Genomic DNA, 19,710 nt, shown 5'->3' on the forward strand with positions numbered 1-19,710 from the left:
GAACTTTGGGGAATTTGAAGGTTGGATCTGAGATTGAATTCTGAGCCTGATTCAAAACTGTCCCATTCGCATTTAACCAAAATTTTTATTTCTTTCATTGGGTTTTTTGGGGCTTTTTTAGCTGGCATTTAGTGACCTGGCACCACTGAGCCCTAGGTCTGGTAGAAATGAGATCCTATAATCAGAGTTCTCCTTCCTTTATTTACTCTCTTGCCTCCACGCCCCTATGCCACAACCTTGGTGAGGTGCTGGAAGTACTCACATTTGGAGTGTCGGTCACAAAGGGCAGATGCTCGCATGTCACATAGCCTTATTGTCCCTTTGCTGCTACTGTACACAAAGGTGTTGCAATGGTGTGGATGGAATTCTGCCGCAGTGATCACCTCCGTTAGCTCCTCCATGTTGGCTGGCTTTATATCTACGATATCTGAAACAGGCAAGTCAAGGAAAAACAAACAGCAGGAGCCAGCGCTGTCAACAGGCAGCCCCAGTGGTTATTAATCACTTCTGGCTTTCTTTATTATGCATCGTTTAACTGGAGCACTTTGTTTTTTGACAGCGAGTATGAAGACAGTGTTCAAATCTTTGCTGTTTTAATCTTGAGTGATAAAGTTTTGCACCAGGAACTCTCAGCAAAGCCGTGTATTCTAGCACTAGAAGGGATTTTCTGTTCTCTTTCTCTGTATTTCTGAATCGCTGTGGCTCCATGTTAGATCATATGTAAGCAAGCAGCACTTGGGCGCTATGCTAATACACATGTCATCATCCGAAGATATCAATGGCATCATTATCCATTTTACAGATGGGAAAACTGAGGCTCAGAGAAGCAAAGTGACTTGCATCAGGCCTCACCGTGAGTGCCAGGTCTACAGTAATCTGTCTACAGCAGTGGTTCCAACCAGGGGTACCGTATCCCTGGGGATAACACAGAGGTTTTCCAGAGGGTACATCAACTCATCTAGATATTTGCCTTTTTACAACAGGCTACATAAAAAGCACTAGTGGAGTCGGGACAAACTACAATTTCATACAGACAATGACTTGTTTATACTGCTCTATATACTATATGCTGAAATGTAAGTACAATATTTTCATTCCAATTGATTTACTTTATAATTATATGGTAAAAATGAGAAAACAAGCAATTTTTCATTAATACTGTGCTGTGACACTTTTGTATTTTTATGTCTGATTTTGTAAGCAAGTAGTTTTTAAGTGAGGTGAAATTTGAGGTGAACTCAAGACAAATCAGAGTCCTGAAAGGGAGACAGTAATCTGGAAAGGTTGAGAGTCACTAGTCTACAGTATTGATCTAACCAGTAAAACATACTCCCTCTCCCTAGGCAGATTCAACCAGGCAAGTAGTACCTTGGTTGCTTTGATCACTACAGTTATTTCCTTATTTCTTTACCACTTGGCAAATATTTTCTTTTAGCATATGTTTGTTCTGTGCTGTATTGTACCACATATTGTACCTGCTCATGGCCTTAGAATTTAAGCTGTTTAGGGCCAGGACAATATTTACCCAAAACATTTTAGCACTAGGTACCCTTGATGATGCATATAAATTATGTAACAATAAGAGATCAAGAATACCAGTATATACATTCCCACTCCTCTTACACACATTCAGAATGCAGTGAGATACTGCTTCCAAAAGCACTGTTCTCAAGAGACACACGCTGTTACTGGAAATAAAACAGACCAAGAACTACGTCTGGATTTTCAAAATAGCCTAAAAGAGTTAGATGCCCAAATCCCATTCAATGCAAGTTAGGCATCTCACTCCCTTAGACTCCTTTAAAAATCTCAGCCTACGTTAACTGTCTTTAGCGTGAATCTGGCTTTGACTGACATTGTTCTTCATGTCTCATCATTCAAATGAGATCAATGAACACACAGACTGAAAGAAACTAATGCACTAAAGACAAATCCCATCTTGTGTTACAGTATCTATTTACCTAGAGACTGTAGCTGCTTGTAACACACACTGTATTGCCCCTCTGTTCAAAAAAACCGCAAGATTCAACTCTGGCAAATTTGTCATGGGGCAGAATAAACAGCTCTTATTACAGTTGCTGGAAAAAGAAAATAACCCCATGTGATGTAACAATGCAAGAAAAATAAAACATGACTAACAGAAAACGATTGCTGTAACAGGAAGATTTTTTCATCTCAAGAAGGTTCTGCAAGTTTAGACTTAGTAAAGTCCTAGACTAAAATTAAATCATCCTGACATTCAAGTTGAACTTGAAATATCTGTAGTCAGACACACCAGATGGAGGGAGTCAGAAAGGAACCATGTCAATCACAAAGAGCCTCCTAGTGGTACAGATGAGCCTTTGATGATTGTCTCTATCAATCTGGCCCTGACACTGACTTAGTGGTCACTGGTGGCAAGCGGCTTTAGATTTCACAGTCCAATCAAAATACCCACCATGGTACAATTTACTGACTGTGCGGGGGGAGAGGGGGATTGCACCATTACTTTTATCACCCCATGGAAAGCAAATTAAGGTCCTGCTGTTAAAAGCAAATTTCCAGAGAGAGGGAGAGGAGGAAAAAAAATTAATCAGATGTGAACTTCACAGGCCTGTGGGGATTACTTCAAAACCTGCTGCAAGAAAAGTCCTTTCCTCAGTGCAGCATGGTGAGTGGGAGGGTTTAGAGAGAGGACATTTTTCGGGGGGGGGGGGGGGATGGGTGAATGTTGTGCTCAGAGACAGGAAGGGCCAATAGCACTGGCTATAAATCAGTCAGGTACTCTGCCATCCATCCTCAGCTCTGCCAGCGCACTTCAGTACTAATCTGTAATACTTCTGCTGTTAGACTCTTTTGGAATGAAGGATAGTCATGAGGTTAAAGTACAAACTAGGAATCAAGAGAAATCTCAGCTCAGCTACAGATTTCCTGTGTTACTATTATTTGCATTTCAATAGAATGGGGACGTCACCTTCTCTCTCCGTGTCTCAGTCTCCTTGTCTGTGAAATCAGAATACTTTGCTCTTTGTCCACTACTTTTCATGTACAAAGTGCTTTATATGAAGGCAAATATTTGTACTTCCACTGTACAGATGGGGCAGCTGAGACAGAGAGAGGCAAACTGACTTGCACACGGTCACGCTGCAGTTCAGTGGCAGAACTGGAATTATAACGTCAGCTAGTGCCCTATGCCCTGGATTGCACAAAGGGATACTTAGCGTCCTCCCTGACGGCCGTGAGGTTAGATTTCATAATGTTTGTGAAGCACCACGATGGTCCAAGATGAAAAGTGATATAGAAACATGTATCAGAGGGGTAGCCGTGTTAGTCTGGATCTGGAAAAGCAGCAGAGTCCTGTGGCACCTTATAGACTAACATTCTAGTTAGTCTATAAGGTGCCACAGGACTCTTTGCTGCTTTTATAGAAACACATGGTATAATCATATTTCTGAACCCTCTCACAGCTTTGCCAATGTCCTTCAATTCTGATCTCCAACCCTTGCTATTACTGCCTTGGTCCCTACTAAGCAGTGCCTTCGAATAATGTCAAATTGCACAATGGCTTTGTGATGTGCACAAAATCAGAACTGGAATAAGACCCCCCCCCCAACTCATTTTCACATATGACTTAAGTAGGATTTGAGCTTAGATCTCTAGTGGTGAAAAGCTGGCGTATTAATCCTGTGCATGCTGTTATCTCCAGGGATTTTTAGACCTTATTAAACTGCACTGTACTTCGTGGAAAGGGACAAGGTGCATCTCTAAGTCTGCTTTTTTAAACTAAACAATTTCTTTGGTTTTTTAAGAATATACAGTGACTGAGTTTTGAGACTGGCAGTTGTTGGAGCAGCTCCAAAAACAATTGTTACTGAGAGGCCAACAGTGTTAAAAACTATTTTAAAATGCTGAGGGCCCAACTGAAGTCAATGGGGTTGTGTCAGTAACTGAGAGAAGAGTTTGGCCCTGAAATCTGCTGGCAAACTAAACTCTGCGGAGTAGTGTAATGTAATGAGGGGCCTAACATACCCAACAAAGAGCTCAGATTGCTTCAGATCAAGTGGAAAGCCAAGTACTGGGTTGCCAGAACGCATCACAGGGTTTGGGGGTGGAGGTCTGGTTGGGTTGAGCTTCTTGCTCAGGGTGTTCCAACCTGGCATTGGGTCTGGGGGTAGCTTTAGATTGCAACAGGCCATCAAAGTTTACAAATGGGTCCTGATCCCAGGAAAGTTGAGAACCACTGCTCTAGGGGGCTAACTTTAGACAAGTAAAAAGCCAACCTCATGAGTTATGTAAAAGATAAAAATAAAAGCAGTTTAAAAGCCAGTTCCAAGACTGTGCAGACTCCACGACAGTAACGCATGATTGCAAACTGAGGTAACAAGGAGACATCAATAGCCCTCCATAATCTACTAGTCACCCATTGACACTATTTTCTCACAATGACGACTATTTGATTAAATGGAAACTTGTGAAAAATCTGTTTTCACTGACATTTGGGTGGCGAGGGAGGTAGAACTGAAATCTGGAAATGTTTTGTTTTCCAGTGAAAACTTTGATTTTATTGAGATTTTACACAGAGGGAAATAATAATTTCCCAACCAACCTTACAATTTACTAAATTATCATCTTTTCCTTTCTTTAGGATTAAAACCCCAAAATCTTTATTCACCCAATCCTAAAGTGTTGCTGGTTTGTCTCACCGCACCACGACTCCTTGCTGTAACCTGTAAGATTACTCCCACCACACTAGTTCTTCTGCATAGTGGGAATCTTTATGCAGTCTCGTGAAACCTCTGCATAGTTTTCCCAGATGGTGATAGAAGTCTTGTTCCACAGGTAACAGCTTTATCTCCATTTTTTCCTCAGAGTGGATGACCACAGCTAAGCAGGCTATCCTCAGTGTGGGAGACCTGAATTTCTGAGGAGTCTTTTGCTTTGGCCAGTGCCTCTGAAGGAGGCCTTGTAGATGATGTGCTTTGGGCTTGGAGAGGTGGCCATGAGTATCACTTGCTAGATGTCCAGTGGAGATTTGCTCAATGGCCTGTGAAGCCATGAAAGAACCCACCTGCCTACCCTAACGGCCCAAGGAGGAAGGATATTCAAGGAAAACTTTACTCATTTTCCAGAGCTCAAGTATCAGGCATGCCCGGGATATACAGAGCCAACAGCATCATTTTTAGAGCCACTATTATGACTACAAGTACCCTTCAAAGATATCTTTTGAAACCTATCACAGATCTGTGCGCTGAAGACCATATAAAACTAGAGGACGGAGCATTCACCAGGAAAAACCCCACTGTGGAATGAATAAATGTGGGATCCTTAAGACTGTCTTACCAGCTTTCAATTAGGATTCAAGAATGGGAAGGGAAAACTTCAGGCATGCTCATATATCTGAGTGGGATACGCCCAACACCAAAACCAAACAATAAAATGAAAAAACCCAACTGCAAAATTTTCTACTTGTTTCCTAAAGAAAGAATCATTGTGACTGCTCTTCTTCACCCTTTTAGGAGTGTCAGCTCCATGGCTAAGCATTGCCCCTGGAGCTGACTTCAGAAATAAGGATGTGTGACATCCAAAGCACTGTGATCAGGAAGAATTCTAGGAAGCCACTTTCAGGGGATGGGATGGGATGGGATGTGTCACATGCTGCCATACTGTACTAATGACTCAGTGACATCTCAGAAGGACTGCTTCACTTATGAAATGCCAGTTGAGTACAGATCAGTGAATGCAATCCCCCTGGCAGAATGCATGGGAATTTAGCAGGAGACTACTTGTTCTGTGCTGAAATCCTGCCTGCAAATTTCCCTGGGAACTTTTTCTGGATGGATCAGAGACATGTGGGTAGTTGAGAATGAACAGATCAACTGCAACAAGAAAGATGGGACAATGGTAGAGAAGAGAGCAAGCATCTACATTGCCAACCAAACAGCCACCTGCATTATCCAAATTTCTTTGGCTCTTCACAGCTGTGAACAGAACCAATGATCTCTGGATATGACAAGAGTCCATTATCCAAAGGACTAACCTTCCCCTTACTGGTCTGAACTGCTGCTTCTATGATGGAGCCATAACCCTATAGACTGTGATCCGGCCAGACTTATTAAGTTAAGCAGAAAGCCAAGGAGAACTCGGATGGCTACAAGAATTATTAGCGGTGATACATCAAGGGGCACTCTTTTCTCTTGGTCAGGACTGTACCAATACACCAGCATGGTGCTAAGGAGCAATTTGCTGCTGGAGATACCTTGTTGGAATGAGATATACCACTCAGTTCCTGGCAAGTTGTGTCAATTAAAATTCACCTGGCACTTTAGGAACAGTAGACTATCAGCACTGGTATCTTGACTACATTTGACTGGGACAGCTACATTCTGTCCATCTTAATTCTCTGTAGCTTTGTCTCAATATGGCACTTGGCACTTTCGGTTCTAAACCATAAAATACAGTTGCCGCATGCAGTTCAAACAAAAGCACTTTCCACCCCCGAGTGGCTGAATTTCAGCGATTGCCAAAATGATCCCCAGCTGGTAAAGTTTGCTGTGTGCTTTGGGGATTTCTCAGTGGAAAGCACTATACCAGTATCAGTGATTATCATCATCCCTGTTGTTATTATTTCTGATATGGCTGTTATAGGGGTGACTGGCACGGTCTCATTTATATGTCTGCAACTGGCAACCTGTCACACACGACAGTTTATAATGAAAACTATACTATTAATATTTCCTCCCCTTATTTCCCCCAAGGCATCTGTCTTCTAAATCACCTAAGGAAATTCCCCTCCCCCACTTATATACACTCTGCAGGCAAAATTCAACATGTCACCCAAACTGGAAAACAGCAGCTTGTAATGATGCCCAGCTGAGCTGTGTTCAATCATATGGCTCTTGGAATCAGACAAAACATCGTAGTGGTCAAAAAAGAGAGAGATTGAGACCTTCTCAGCGCCAGCTGCTATGGTAACACTTTGCATCCACAGCAAGAGCAACAGAAACAACAAGAAAAAGGAGGTCTTAGCACTTACATTTACACACTGTCCAGACTGACACACACGAACTGTAACCATAACACAGCACCAATAATAGCTGGAATTTAGGTAGCACCTTTTATCTGAGGATCTCAGAGCACTTTGCTGACACTGAAGACCAGTAATGGCCTCCCAACACTTAGGGCAGGGCTAACACTTAAAAAGCTGCAGCAGCACAGCTGCAGCACTTCATTAAAGATGGCACTACACCCATGGAAAAACTGCTCCCGTCAGCCTAGTTAATCCACCTCTGCAAGAGGCAGTGGCTAAGTTGACGAAAGAAGACCTCCCATCACCACAGCACTGTCTACACCAGATGTTAGATCAGTATAACTGTTTCATTCAGGGGTGCGCATTTTTCACACCTAGGAGCAATATAATTATACCCAATGTAAGTTTGTAGTGTAGACCTGGCTTGAGTAAACTCTGCACCCACCCACACATGTGGGACCAGATGGGTGTATCAATAAAGAAGCTGCATTATCGTTTCTTACCACTAGAACTGATGCATACTAGCACAGGCCACCGAGTGAGAGAGAAGCTGGCACTACTGCTTTCTTGCTGGTAGACAAAGCTGTCAACCCTCCCTAAGCAGTGGGCATTGTCCAGGGTTCTCTGCTTGATGTCTCTCTCTGGATCCTTTGCTTTGACCCTGTGACCTAGACCCCCATCCCTGCTTTTCATTTGTTTTCCCTTGTGATCTGATGACACTTGGGTTGTGGCTCTTACCTCACCTGAGGGGTGGGCCTTCCATTGCTTTGGTGAGCTCCCCTCTCTCCTCCCCCCGACAGATCAGATAGTTTTCAGATAGGCCACCCCTTTTTACTCTGGGGCTCTCTTCTCAGTGTTCAGAATTTTTGTCTCCACTCCTGGCCTTACCCTTTGTTTACTTTCTCCCCCTTAACTGTCTTCTTTGTGGCCCCTTCCCTCTCCCCATGAGGGAAATGCCACTGTGCTTTCAGGTCCCTTACAGAGGTCAAGTAGGCCCACCCTTTTCACCAGTACTAAATTCACATCAGAAAAACAGCAGCAGCTGCTTTCATGTCACATCTAAGCCAGAGAACCAGTCTGACCCTACGCTAGTGTGAAATACAATATGTGCATCCATGGTTTGTCTGTATAGGGCCAAGCCTGGAGGTCCTCACTCAGTTTACACGCGGATAGAATTTCCACAGAAGCAAGGAACGAGGCTGCCTTTGGAATTCTCTCTCCTTGGAGTCGTCTCAGGATACAAGGATACAAGTCTAGCAATGTTCGTGATACATTGCAAGATACTGTATTCCATTTAGCTGTTCATGAACAGTTTGTTGTGTTCCTACTTTACACTTTAATCTCTGTATGAAAAAAACCTACTAACATAGGGTAACTGAATGGGGCAATCTGCAGTAATAAAAACAGAATTAAAATTATATTATTAACATCCTGTTGTAAAGCAAATCAGAAAGAAATCTAGAAATTTAGAAGGCTAAATCCTGAAGACCTCCCTCAGTTCTTATTCAGTCCTTCCTTAGCAAAGATTCCATGGGCTTCACTGGAAATTTTGCCTGAATAAGGAATGAATAAAACCTGCATAAGGACATCAGCATCTGACTGACTGTGTATACACAATCATGCACAAACAAGATATTTGTCTAATAGTTAAATAAGAGAAAACCTAAATCAAATATAAGAAGGATTTGTAGACACCGAAAAAGAAATCCTCCAAAAGATGTAAACTCAAGGTTCAGATGAGCTCATTCTTCTCAAGTCTGGGTTCTACAAGAACCTTTCCTGATTGGACAATAACTCCAGCTGGATTTATGAATCAAAGGATACTAAAACTTTGATTGGTTATTTCAAAGTTCCATAAGTTTATCCTCAGGTCGTCAGCTGACATGTAGGTTTCATAGTCACTGTTTACGGATATGGAGTTGATGTGATATGTGTGCGCATTGGCAAATACTCTTCGGGGAGTGGCCTCCACCATTAGATCCATGGGCCTTAGTACAGGGACCTGGCAATAGAAGGAACAAAAGCAAGGCGTTAGGGGAACAAAATAGTTTCAGAATTAAAAGCAATGTCATTGCAACCTACAGCTGAGTTAATCCAGGGCACCATACATTTATGGGGAGATCGGATTGTTCAGTGACATGAATTAGTATTTGCCTCTAGGCTGGTTTTTGCCTCTAGAAATGAATCTGGTCTAGATCAGAGCTGTCTGATAGTCCCCATCTGATGGTTGTTTGGTGGTCTCAGTCCAGTTCTTAGTGGACAATTGTGTGCATCACATAAACCACCAATTCAACAGGCACTAACTGGCACTCCTGTGTTATCTTTAGTCCCCAGGGATTTAATCCTGCCCTTTTCACGGACACAAATTAATTTAAGCCCCTGTCTCTCACAATTTTATATATTAATATATGCAATATAAAGACTGAACAGTAGGAAAATCAGATGTAGAAATCCCTTATATTTGGAGGCAAGGTATTGTTAGGTTTGAGCACAGCACTGAAAGTCACGTACCCTTGAATTCTAATCCGCACTCTGGCAATGATTCTGTCTTCGGCCTTAGTCAAGTTATTTAACCTTTCTGCCTCAGTTTCCCCATTTGAAAAATTGAGATATGAACACTTACTAATTAACAGGGTCATTGTGATGATTAATTAATGTTTTGAACACCAATGGTCTAGCATAACTGCTATGTTGTTTCTTCTTTTAAAAAAAATTGTATCTAAGTGCAGTACTTGGAACAGCAGATTAAGGCCCCAATCCTGCTATCAAATCCACATGGATGGACTCCTGTCCTGCAGTTCAGTGCTGGCACAGGGGCCCATCTGTATAGACGTGCTTGCAGGCTCAGAGCTTCCAATATTAACATTTTCTTCCAAACTATTGCTAGATTGCTGCTAAAGCCAAGCTCTTATTTTTATTGCAAAATGCAAATACACAGAAAGGCAAAAAATAAAGAAAATCACTGGAGATATTTTTGTTATTCGTTGACTAAACTTTCCCTTCCTTCAATCAGCAATTCCTTCATTCTTTGTTTTTAATATATATACACACTAAAGGAAACCCATGTCAGCATACATTCCTGCCCCTCTCCCCACTCTATGGTAAAATAAGGAATTAGGAGATGGGAAGAGAGAGGAAAATAGGAAGAACATTGGAGCAGATGGGGAAAAAACTAACTGATCTACTTTTCCTTGTATGTTTATTAACCATAACCCACGTAAGCCATCAATGGATGAATAGATACAGCCAAAAAAATAATATAATTAATATATTTAGATATAACACTCTTAAGGCAACTTAATACAATAGAAAGGTGTCAGTCTATGCTTCCTTTTGCCAATAACCCATTCCCTCAAGCTACTTCATTACTGTGTGCATTATCTGTATGCTGCCCAAAGAGATTTCCCATGGCTGCTGAGGTGAGGATAGGGGTATGACAGCCAGGATCAAGTGACACAAGAACATAGGAACTGCCAGCTCAGAGCCTGAGCTTAATGTGATGAGCCTGCTTTCTAATTCAGCCTGACATATTCAATGATGCATCATTTGCTGTTGAAGGACTTTGCTCAGCCATCTGGGGACATAGTCGAGCATGTTGCCCAAAGACTGCAGGAAGCAGGCTGTCATTCAGACTGTCAGAAACATGATGGTTTGCAAAGGGACAGCGTTCAACTGTTACACCAGACGTCTCTGGAAACAAAAGTAAATAAATAAATAAAAGGCTTTGGAATAAGATTTCACTCAACACAACACTGATATGCAGTACGGCCATGTCTTGACTGTCATGCCACCCGCTCAAACCACATACGGGTTCCTATCCCCAAGCCTGCAGTAATCACTGCAATACTAGCATTGGTAGGTATAGGTCTATTTTATATGGCAGCTTTTTTAAAAGAAATCAGTTTTCTTGCACCCTGAGAGTGAAGTTAACAGTATCTGCAGCCAATAAACCTCTCTGTTTTCTAGTACAGAGCCATATGCAGTTTTTACTCAGGGTATGTCTACACTAAAAACTTAAGTCAACCTATATTACAGCCACTGCCGTACTTACTGTGGTGGTGCATGTCCACACTACCCTCCTTGGGTTGGTGATGCGTGTCCTCACCAGGAGCGCTTCCACTGATCTAAGAGGGGCAGTGTGGGGAATTGAGAGCCTGTTCTCTCAGCTCCACTGATAGCTCCCTGCTGGGAGCCTGGCTCCCTCACAGGCTCCTGGGAAGCTGCTTCCCACCCCTCAGCTCCCCATTCCCCTGTGGGAGCAGGGGGGAGGGAGACCCACTCTGGGCTTCTCACCTCCCTGTTTCCTGCTGGGAGTGGGGGGAAAGCAGCCTGGGCCCCTTGCCCTGGCTCCCAGTTAGGAGTGGGGTCTAGCTGCCCTGGCTCCCAGCCAGGAGTCCAGCTGCACAGCTCTCCAGGGGCACCGGGGGCAGCTGGGCTCTAGCTGCCTGGCTTTCTTGTCAATGTCACATCTCTGCTGGAGTGGTGAAATTGACACGAGCGCTAACAACTGAAGTAAGTAACAGTGTCTACACAGACACTGCATCGCCCTAACTACACCAACATAAGCCCTATGCCTCTCGTGGAGATGGAGATACGTCATCGGGAGCAAGGTTGTAGTGTAGACACTGACATAATTAGGTCAACGTACGCTGCCTCATGTCGACCTAACTATGCAGGATAGACCTTCAGCAGGCTGTTGTCAAGGTCTTAGTGTACCGTAGTGACTATTACATTTTGTGTAAGGATGGGGTAGGCAACCTACGGCACGCGTGCCAAAGGTGGTATTTGAACTGATTTTCAGTGGCACTCACACTGCCCGGGTCCTGGCTACCGGTCCAGGGGGCTCTTCATTTTAAATTTAATTTTAAATGAAGTTTCTTAAACATTTTAAAAACCTTATTTACTCTACACAGAACAATAGTTTAGTTATATATTATAGACTTATAGAAAGACCTTCTAAAAAGTTAAAATGTATTACTGGCACGCGAAACCTTCAATTAGAGTGAATAAATGAAGACTTCAGCTGTTACAACTGCAAGAATCTGCATCTGAACATGCAAAGGTGTAACTGCCCATGCACATGCAATTCGAACACACAGTTACTTGGCTTGTAGGTGCAATTGTAGGCTTCTGCTTGAGGTACTGGAACCTTGAATCTGATCCTCTTCCAAATCTAGTGTAGGATCAGTTCAGATTTGGCTCCCTGAACTCGAGCCCACCCATAAGGTTTTGATTTGCAGAAAGAGCTAAACCCCATTCAGAACATTGATAGAGACCAGCTGGCAACCTTCATGAGCTGAATGATCTGAAACCAAACCTAACCCATGGCTACACTGGCACTTTACAGCGCTGCAACTTTCGCGCTCAGGGGTGTGAAAAAACACCCCCCTGAGCGCTGCAAGATACAGCACTGTAAAGCCTCAGTGTAATCTGTGCCGCAGCGCTGGGAGCGCGACCCCCGCGCTGCAAGCTACACCCATAAGGGATGTGGTTTACATGCAGCGCTGGGAGAGCTCTCTCCCACCGCTGGCGCTCCGACTACACTCACACTTCAAAGCACTGTCGCGGCAGCGCTTTGAAATTTCAAGTGTAGCCATATTAATCTCAAATCTATTTACCAACCTAGTCCTAATCTGGAGCTGGATCCAAACACTGTCTCCCTGGCCATGTCTAGTTTCTGGAGGCAAAGATGGTTCACATGCTTATTTCAGGGTGCTTAGTTGCATCTGCCATTGAAAATCTCACCCATAGTTTTTAGGCTCACTGAGCCAGGGCTTTAGCTGGCATAGAGGAGTTCCCAGTGGACAATGATGCTGCATAGCTTCCCTCCCCACAGCTACTGGCATAGGTAGTATGTCAACTGTGGGAGGGCAGTGGCTGGAATTTATTGCACTCCTGCTATCCCCAAATGGAATATGGGTCATATGAGACTGTTGCCAGCTGGCACAAGTTATAATGGCCCCCAGACTATTCTACCCTGGGATGATGCAGAGAATCAGGGAATTGTAACTGGTTGTTGGTTCTCAACCTCTTTTTATCCTCTCCTGGGCTACTCTACGTTAATACATTGGGGAAGGGAGCCATCCTTTGCATACTGCTCCTTTAGGTGCAGACACAGCTGAAGTGCTAGTCTGCTCTCCTTGGGGTTCCCACAACCAGAGAATGGAGCTAACAGATCTACGCTCTCCTCCCTCCTCTGCAATGCAGCACGCAAGCAAAGGAAGTGGTGTTCTTGGGGTACCAGAAGCAGCAGTGGGAGGTGATGGCCATACTGCTTCTTCATAGCAACAGAGCTGCTTCAAGTACTTAAGCTAAAAATATCACACAGGGCATGGCTGTGGGAATGTACTTTCAATTTAGAATCAAATCCACATTTTCTTCTTAATACACTGTCCTTAAGGGCCACTGGTTTGACATCAGTGCTCTAAATGGTAGTACTTAGAAGGCAACGAGAGAGAGAGCCTCAGAAGAGAAACACAAACATTCACTATAGCTTATGCACATTTATATATTTTGCACTACTGACAAAGAAAAGAAATGTGTGCATGTATCACCAGCAAACTGTCCTATCTTTCTTCTCAGTTAGAACGCTTGGGATGTCAGCACTGCAACCCCTAGCTAGACTTGCCACTGAAGACGTTTTGCACAATGAAATGGTGAATTTTCTCTTTCCATCATCATTTGTGTTCAAATATTTCATTGACAATAAAGCCTTTATCTCCACTGATGATAAAGGGCATAAAGCAAAGAAAAAGGATTCTTTGGTTTTTCAAAAGTGGAAGTGGGCTGTTTGTTTTAGCGAGGAAGCAGGTGTAGAATCGAAGTCATTTGATTTGGGGAGTCCTAGAAAAAATAATAGCAAACCACTAACCAAAGAATCATAGATGGAAAAGATCTTCTGTCTAGCCCACCCCAGGGCTGATGCAGGTTTGTTCTCAGCTATATATTTTCTTATACGCTGTCTTGTCAAGGTTTTAAAGGTCTCAAGCAATACGGCTTCCAACAGTCCCCTTGGGAGACTACTCTACAGTCTAACAGACCTCCTCATTACAACTCTGCTTAACATACAACAAATGGAGAGAAATGATGGTCTAACTTAACAACACTGCAAACTACTCTGCATTCTACAAAGGTCTGCTACGCTGAATCAAACATTGAAAAAGAGCATCAGAGTTACCAGAAACTAATGCATGAGGCAATGAATTTGCTCAGAATTGCAGCACTTAGCAAGTGTTAAATGAAACTCGCTAATAAAATGACAGGTCACTTGGCAGCAATTAAAACTTGTTTTTTTAAGCATACAGCCTTCCTGCTGGGTGGTTTAAGCAGAGTCTAACTCCTACTAGTATTGTCATGACAATCTTGAACAATACAGAAAACTCCTAAATGCATTCCTTATTCAATTACTGAACTAACTTGGAGAGCAATATCTGGTATTATATATACCTATTATTAAAGGGTAATTCAGTGTAACAGACCGAATCAAGTACATACAAAGGCTGTCACATAAAATAAACCAGTAACAAATTAAATTACTTTCTGTTTTTAGAAGGGAGAATGCCAGTCCTTTTTCATTTAAAAAAAAATATGTCTTAATTTTCCTTTTGGATTTTAAAGAAAGGACCCCCCGCCCAGCACATGGAGCTGATAAGACTCATTTGATACCCGCACCACATTCAATCTCTCTCTCCTTGTCTAGAGAAGGCTTCTCCTTTCCTGAGTTAATGAAGCACTAATCCTCTCTTGAGCTGTAAAATTCGGTTTCTCCCTGGTTCAATGGCGGATGCGGTTCAAAAAGCAAGGGAGACAGCCTGCCTTTGCCCCTTCTCACACATCAGAATTGCATTTCTTTCTTCCAGATTCAGTCTACTATCAAAAAGATCACAGCGGCATTAATCAGCGTAATTGTCATTGTTTTGTTAGTTCCTTCCTTTGTTCTCATCGGGTTTCTCCTGTTTTGCGTAGGTGGTATAATGATGTGCACGTTCTACTCCAGTCTTGGAGAAAGGCATCGTTTTTCTTATATTTTGTGAGGGTGGACATAGGTCGATTGGAATCGCTTCCATGAGTAACTTCATCTCTCTCACCCTCCTCCCCTGCAGTGTTGCCAAATTTTGAGTCAATTATTGGTAATCATCATCTTAAATCTCCAGTTTCAGGAGCCACATGAATACATGAAAGTTCAAAAACCAAAATGCCTATATGCTGGCATGAAATATCTCAGAATTCTTATGTCAATCACATGATCGGAGAACAGCTGTGGTTGACAATACTGTGACAAAGGCCCAGAAGGAGAGGCACCAAACTTTTATCCATGGAAGAAACTTATAATGCTGCAGGATTTCTTTTTCCGAGGTAAACATCTCTCTTTCTGTATATTCCATATCAGAATTCTTTATCTTAACGATAAAAATGAGCAGATATCCAAATTATGTGGAACACAGGGAATTTTGGGATTAAAATGAATAAGGGTGTGAACTCCGCACTGGCACAAAGAGAGTTCTGGGACCCTGAAAGAGCCAGTAACCCCACTGACTACACCTGGGAAGGGTGTGGCCAGGTGAAGGGGATGGACTCCAAAAGAGGAGAAAGCAGCTCAGTGGAGAGGAGACCCGTGGGGTGGTAAGTGATGACAGCCTGCCTGAAACCCTGGGAAGGTAAAGAACTGTGTCAGCCTCAGACTGTGGGATGGAGTGAAGCACAGGAGCCTGAGGACAGGTGTGAAGACAACACATTATAGTGGAGGATGACCTGTGAGTGAGAGGGATTGGTCAGGTTAGCCTGACTGGAGCTGAAGATTCAGTTCTTGTATTTTTGTTGGCCTGGTTAAAACAACTCTGTGACCCTATAAGGGATGGACTTAAACGTGACCTGGCTGGAGGGCTGCGTTGTGAAAAGAGGTAGAGGACCACAGGGCTGGAGCGAGTGTCAGCAGAGGAAACTAGAGAAGACTGAGCTAATACAGCATGCAAACCATGAGGAGGTAATCCAGTGGTGAATCCACTCTTCTAAAGAGGCCAAAAGAGCAGCTCAAATCAATGGCCTGTCAGAAGGCACAACATCTCTCAGGGACGTACTGTACTGTTCCCATTTTACAAATGGGGAAACAGAGGCAAAGAGTGTCTAAGTGACTTGTGCCAGGTCAAACAGAGAGTGAGCATCAGAGCCAGAAGTGGAACCCACTGCATGAGTGTCAGAGCTAGGAGCAGAATTGTGTCAAACCAACCTGATAGCTTTCTTTGACAGGGTAACAAGCCTTGTGGATGGCAGGGGAGAGCGGTAGACGTGGTATATCTTGACTTTAGTAAAGCTTTTGATACTGTCTTGCATGACCTGCTCATAAACAAACTAGGGAAATGCAACCTAGACGGAGCTTCTATAAGATGGGTGCAAAACTAGTTGAAAAACCATTCCCAGAGAACAGTTTTCAGTGGTTCAGTCGTGCAGGAATCAAGTGGGGTCCCACAGGGATCAGTTCTGGGCCGGTTCTGTTCAATATCTTCATCAATGATTTAGATAATGGCATAAAGGGTACACTTATAAAATTTGCAGATGATACCAAGCTGGGAGGGGTTGTAAGTGCTTTGGAGGATAGGATTAAGATTCAAAATGATCAAGATGAAAAGGTCTGAAGTAAATAGGATGAAATTCAATAATGACAAATGCAAAGTACTCCACTTGGGAAGGAACAATCAGTTGCACACATACAAAATGGGAAATGACTGCCTAGGAAGGAGTACTGTGGAAAGGGATTTGGGTGTCACAGTGAACCACAAGCTAAATATGAGTCAACACTGTTGCAAAAAAAGCAAACATCATGCTGGGATGTTTTAGCAGGAGTGGCGTAAGCAAGACATAAGTAGTATTCTTCTGCTCTACTCAGCTGGAGTATTGTGTCCAGTTCTGGGCGCCACTTTTAAGGAAAGATGTGGACAAATTGGAGAAAGTCCAGGGAAGAGCAACAAAAATGACTCAAGTTCTAGAAAATCTGACCTATGAGGGAAGATTGAAAGAACTGGATGTGTTCAGTCTGGACTGAGAGGGGACATGATAACAGTTTTCAAGTACATAAAAGGTTGTTACAAGGAGGAGGGAGAAAAATTGTTCTTCTTTACCTCTGAGAAGAAGACAAGAAGCCATGGACTTAAATTGCAGCAACGGAACTTTAGGTTGGACATCAGGAAAAACTTCTGAACTGTCAGGCAGGGACGCCTCCAGGCCCCAGCAGGCCAAGTGCGTGCTTGGGGCAGCAAGACGCGGGGGGCGCTCTGCTGGCGCTGCGAGGGCGGCAGGCAGGCTGCCTCCGACGGTTTGCCTGCAGAGGGTCCGCTGGTCCCACAGCTTCGGAGGACCTCCCGTAGCGGACCCTCCACAGGGAAACCCCTGGAGGCAGCCTGCCTGGCGTGCTTGGGGCGGCAAAATCCCTAGAGCCGCCCCTGCTGTCAGGGTAGATAAGCACTGGAAGAATTGCTTAGTGAGGCTGTGGAATCTCTCTGACTGGAGATTTTTAAGAGTAGGTTAGACAAACACCTGTCAGGGATGGTCTAGATAATACTCAGTCCTGCCACGAGTGCAGGGGACTGGACTAGATGACCTCTTGAGGCCCCTTCCAGTTTTATGATTCTTGATTCCCCATGCCTTGCTCTATATCCCCATAAAGTAATTTCAGTACCCACTAGCCAGGGTAGTTTGCCTTGTTTCTTAAATGCATTTGGGTCTGGGTAACACTTTTCTTTAATTGGAAAGTCTTATTTGAACACAGTGATGCTCATGGACTCAGATCTGTCTGTGAAATGGCAGCAAATGGGGAGTAAATTCAAAATGGCAATGGTGGGCTGGTGGCTTGCCTCTGGCCAATCCATTTTAATGCTATGTGAGTGTTTGAAAAATTCAGTGGTTTGCAAAAGGCCTTCCAGTCATTGTGGCAAATTTACAAAACTGCAGGAGACCTAAAAACTGCCTGGCTCATGTGCTTTGTGTAAGCAATCTGCTGGGCTAAGTCACAAACAATGAATTGCTTAAAATACATGGGATGGGCCACGCACACAAGAACTTGGGCCTTATTTTAGAAAAATATGTTTACAGTAACTCCGCTTAATGTTGTAGTTATGTTCCTGAAAAATGTCACTTTAAGCAAAACGATGTTAAGCGAATCCAATTTCCCTATAAGAATTAATGTAAATGGAGGGGGGGGTTAGGTTCTAGGGAAAAAATTTTCACCAGACAGAAGACCCCCCCACACACACAGTATAAGTTTTAAACAAACAATTTAATACTGTACACAGCGATGATGATTGTGAAGCTTGGTTGAGGTGGTGGAGTCAGAGGGTGGGATATTTCCCAGGGAATGGCTTACTGTTAAATGATGAACTAGCAATTGACTGAGCCCTCAAGGGTTAACACACAGTTGTTAATATAGCCCCACACTCTACAAAGCAGCATGAATGAATGGAGGGAGGGGAGACAGCATGGCAGACAGAGACACACACGTGAGAGAGAGAGAGAGAGAGAGAGAGATGCACATTGCCCCTTTAAGTACGCTGACCCCACTCTAAGTACACTGCCTTTTAAACAGATCAGCAAATTGACACAGCAGCTCCTGCCAGCAAGCTTCCTCCATCCTGAGCCCTGTCTTGTCCCCCTTCCCCCCCACTCTATGGAAATGGGGTAAGCAGGGTGCAGGAACAGGGGGACACCCTGACATTAGCCCCCCTCCTCCCCCTCCCCTGCACAGCAAGCAAGAGGCTCTGGGGAGCAGCTCCAAGGCAGAGGGCAGGAGCAGCACATGTCAGTGGGGGGGAGGGACAGCCGAACTGCTGGCAACTGATAGCCTGCTGGGCAGCTGACGCACAGAGAACTTAGGGGAGCAGGGAGCTGATAGAGGGGCTGCCGGTCCACCCTGGTTCCAAGTCCTCACCAGCTAGCTGCAACGGGCTGCTCTTCCTGCAAGCAGTGGACAAAGCAGGCAGCTGCCAAACGACATTATAAAGGAGCATTGTGCAATTTTAAATAAACATGTTCCTTAATTGATCAGCAACGAAACAATGTTAACCGGGATGACTAAGTGAGGAGTTACTGTGCAAAGAAATAAATCACACTACAAGAGAAATCACAAAGGAAATTGCATCATCATATTATAAATAAATAAAAGAGCGGATCTGTCACATTTGTGAGAAGTGAAATGGTTTGATATTTCACTTCCATTCTTTTGCTATTTTCTATGGAATGAAAGACAGCCCTTGCTGACAAAGAAGCCATTGCCTCCCTGGAAACAGTCATGCATGTGTGACAGTTTCTGATTTGCTTCAGGCTGTAGTTTCAAGAGAAGATAGGGTGGTCTAGTACTTAGGACACTGAACTGGGAGTCAGGAGACCTGCATTCTAGTCCCAGCTCTGTCACTGTTCTGCTATGTGACCTTGGGCAAATCACTTCACCTCTCTGTGCTTCCGTTTCCCTTCCTATCCATTGATTGTATGTTTAGACTAGAGTATAAGCTTACTATGCATTTGTACAGTGTGTAGCACAATGAGGTCCCAATCTTGGTTGGGATTTTTAAGTGTGGTGGTAATACAAATAACACTCATCCAGTGGAACATGCGACTCTTCTGCTTTTTACTAAATTCACAAAGCTTAGTGAAAAATGTCACTGCTCCTTGGTGAAGTTTGCCGAACCGATATAAATTATGGGGGTATGCTGACCACG

The 19,710-nt window shown here is 43.6% G+C and overlaps 1 protein-coding gene across 3 annotated transcripts in view; it reads right to left on the reverse strand.

The window, feature by feature from the left end:
• Window positions 1–19,710, reverse strand: part of PPP2R2B (protein phosphatase 2 regulatory subunit Bbeta) — a 330,603-nt gene that overhangs the window by 18,501 nt on the left and 292,392 nt on the right. For all 3 annotated transcript variants that reach the window (XM_030573339.1, XM_030573340.1, XM_030573341.1), the window contains 2 exons: window positions 8,831–9,008; window positions 263–427 (listed from right to left, as the gene is read on the reverse strand). In XM_030573339.1, the coding sequence (XP_030429199.1) occupies window positions 263–427; window positions 8,831–9,008 (343 nt within the window). The remainder of the gene's footprint in view (window positions 1–262; window positions 428–8,830; window positions 9,009–19,710) is intronic.

This window comes from Gopherus evgoodei, chromosome 8 (assembly GCF_007399415.2).
Source record: "Gopherus evgoodei ecotype Sinaloan lineage chromosome 8, rGopEvg1_v1.p, whole genome shotgun sequence".
In the NCBI taxonomy this organism is placed as follows: Eukaryota; Metazoa; Chordata; order Testudines; family Testudinidae; genus Gopherus; species Gopherus evgoodei.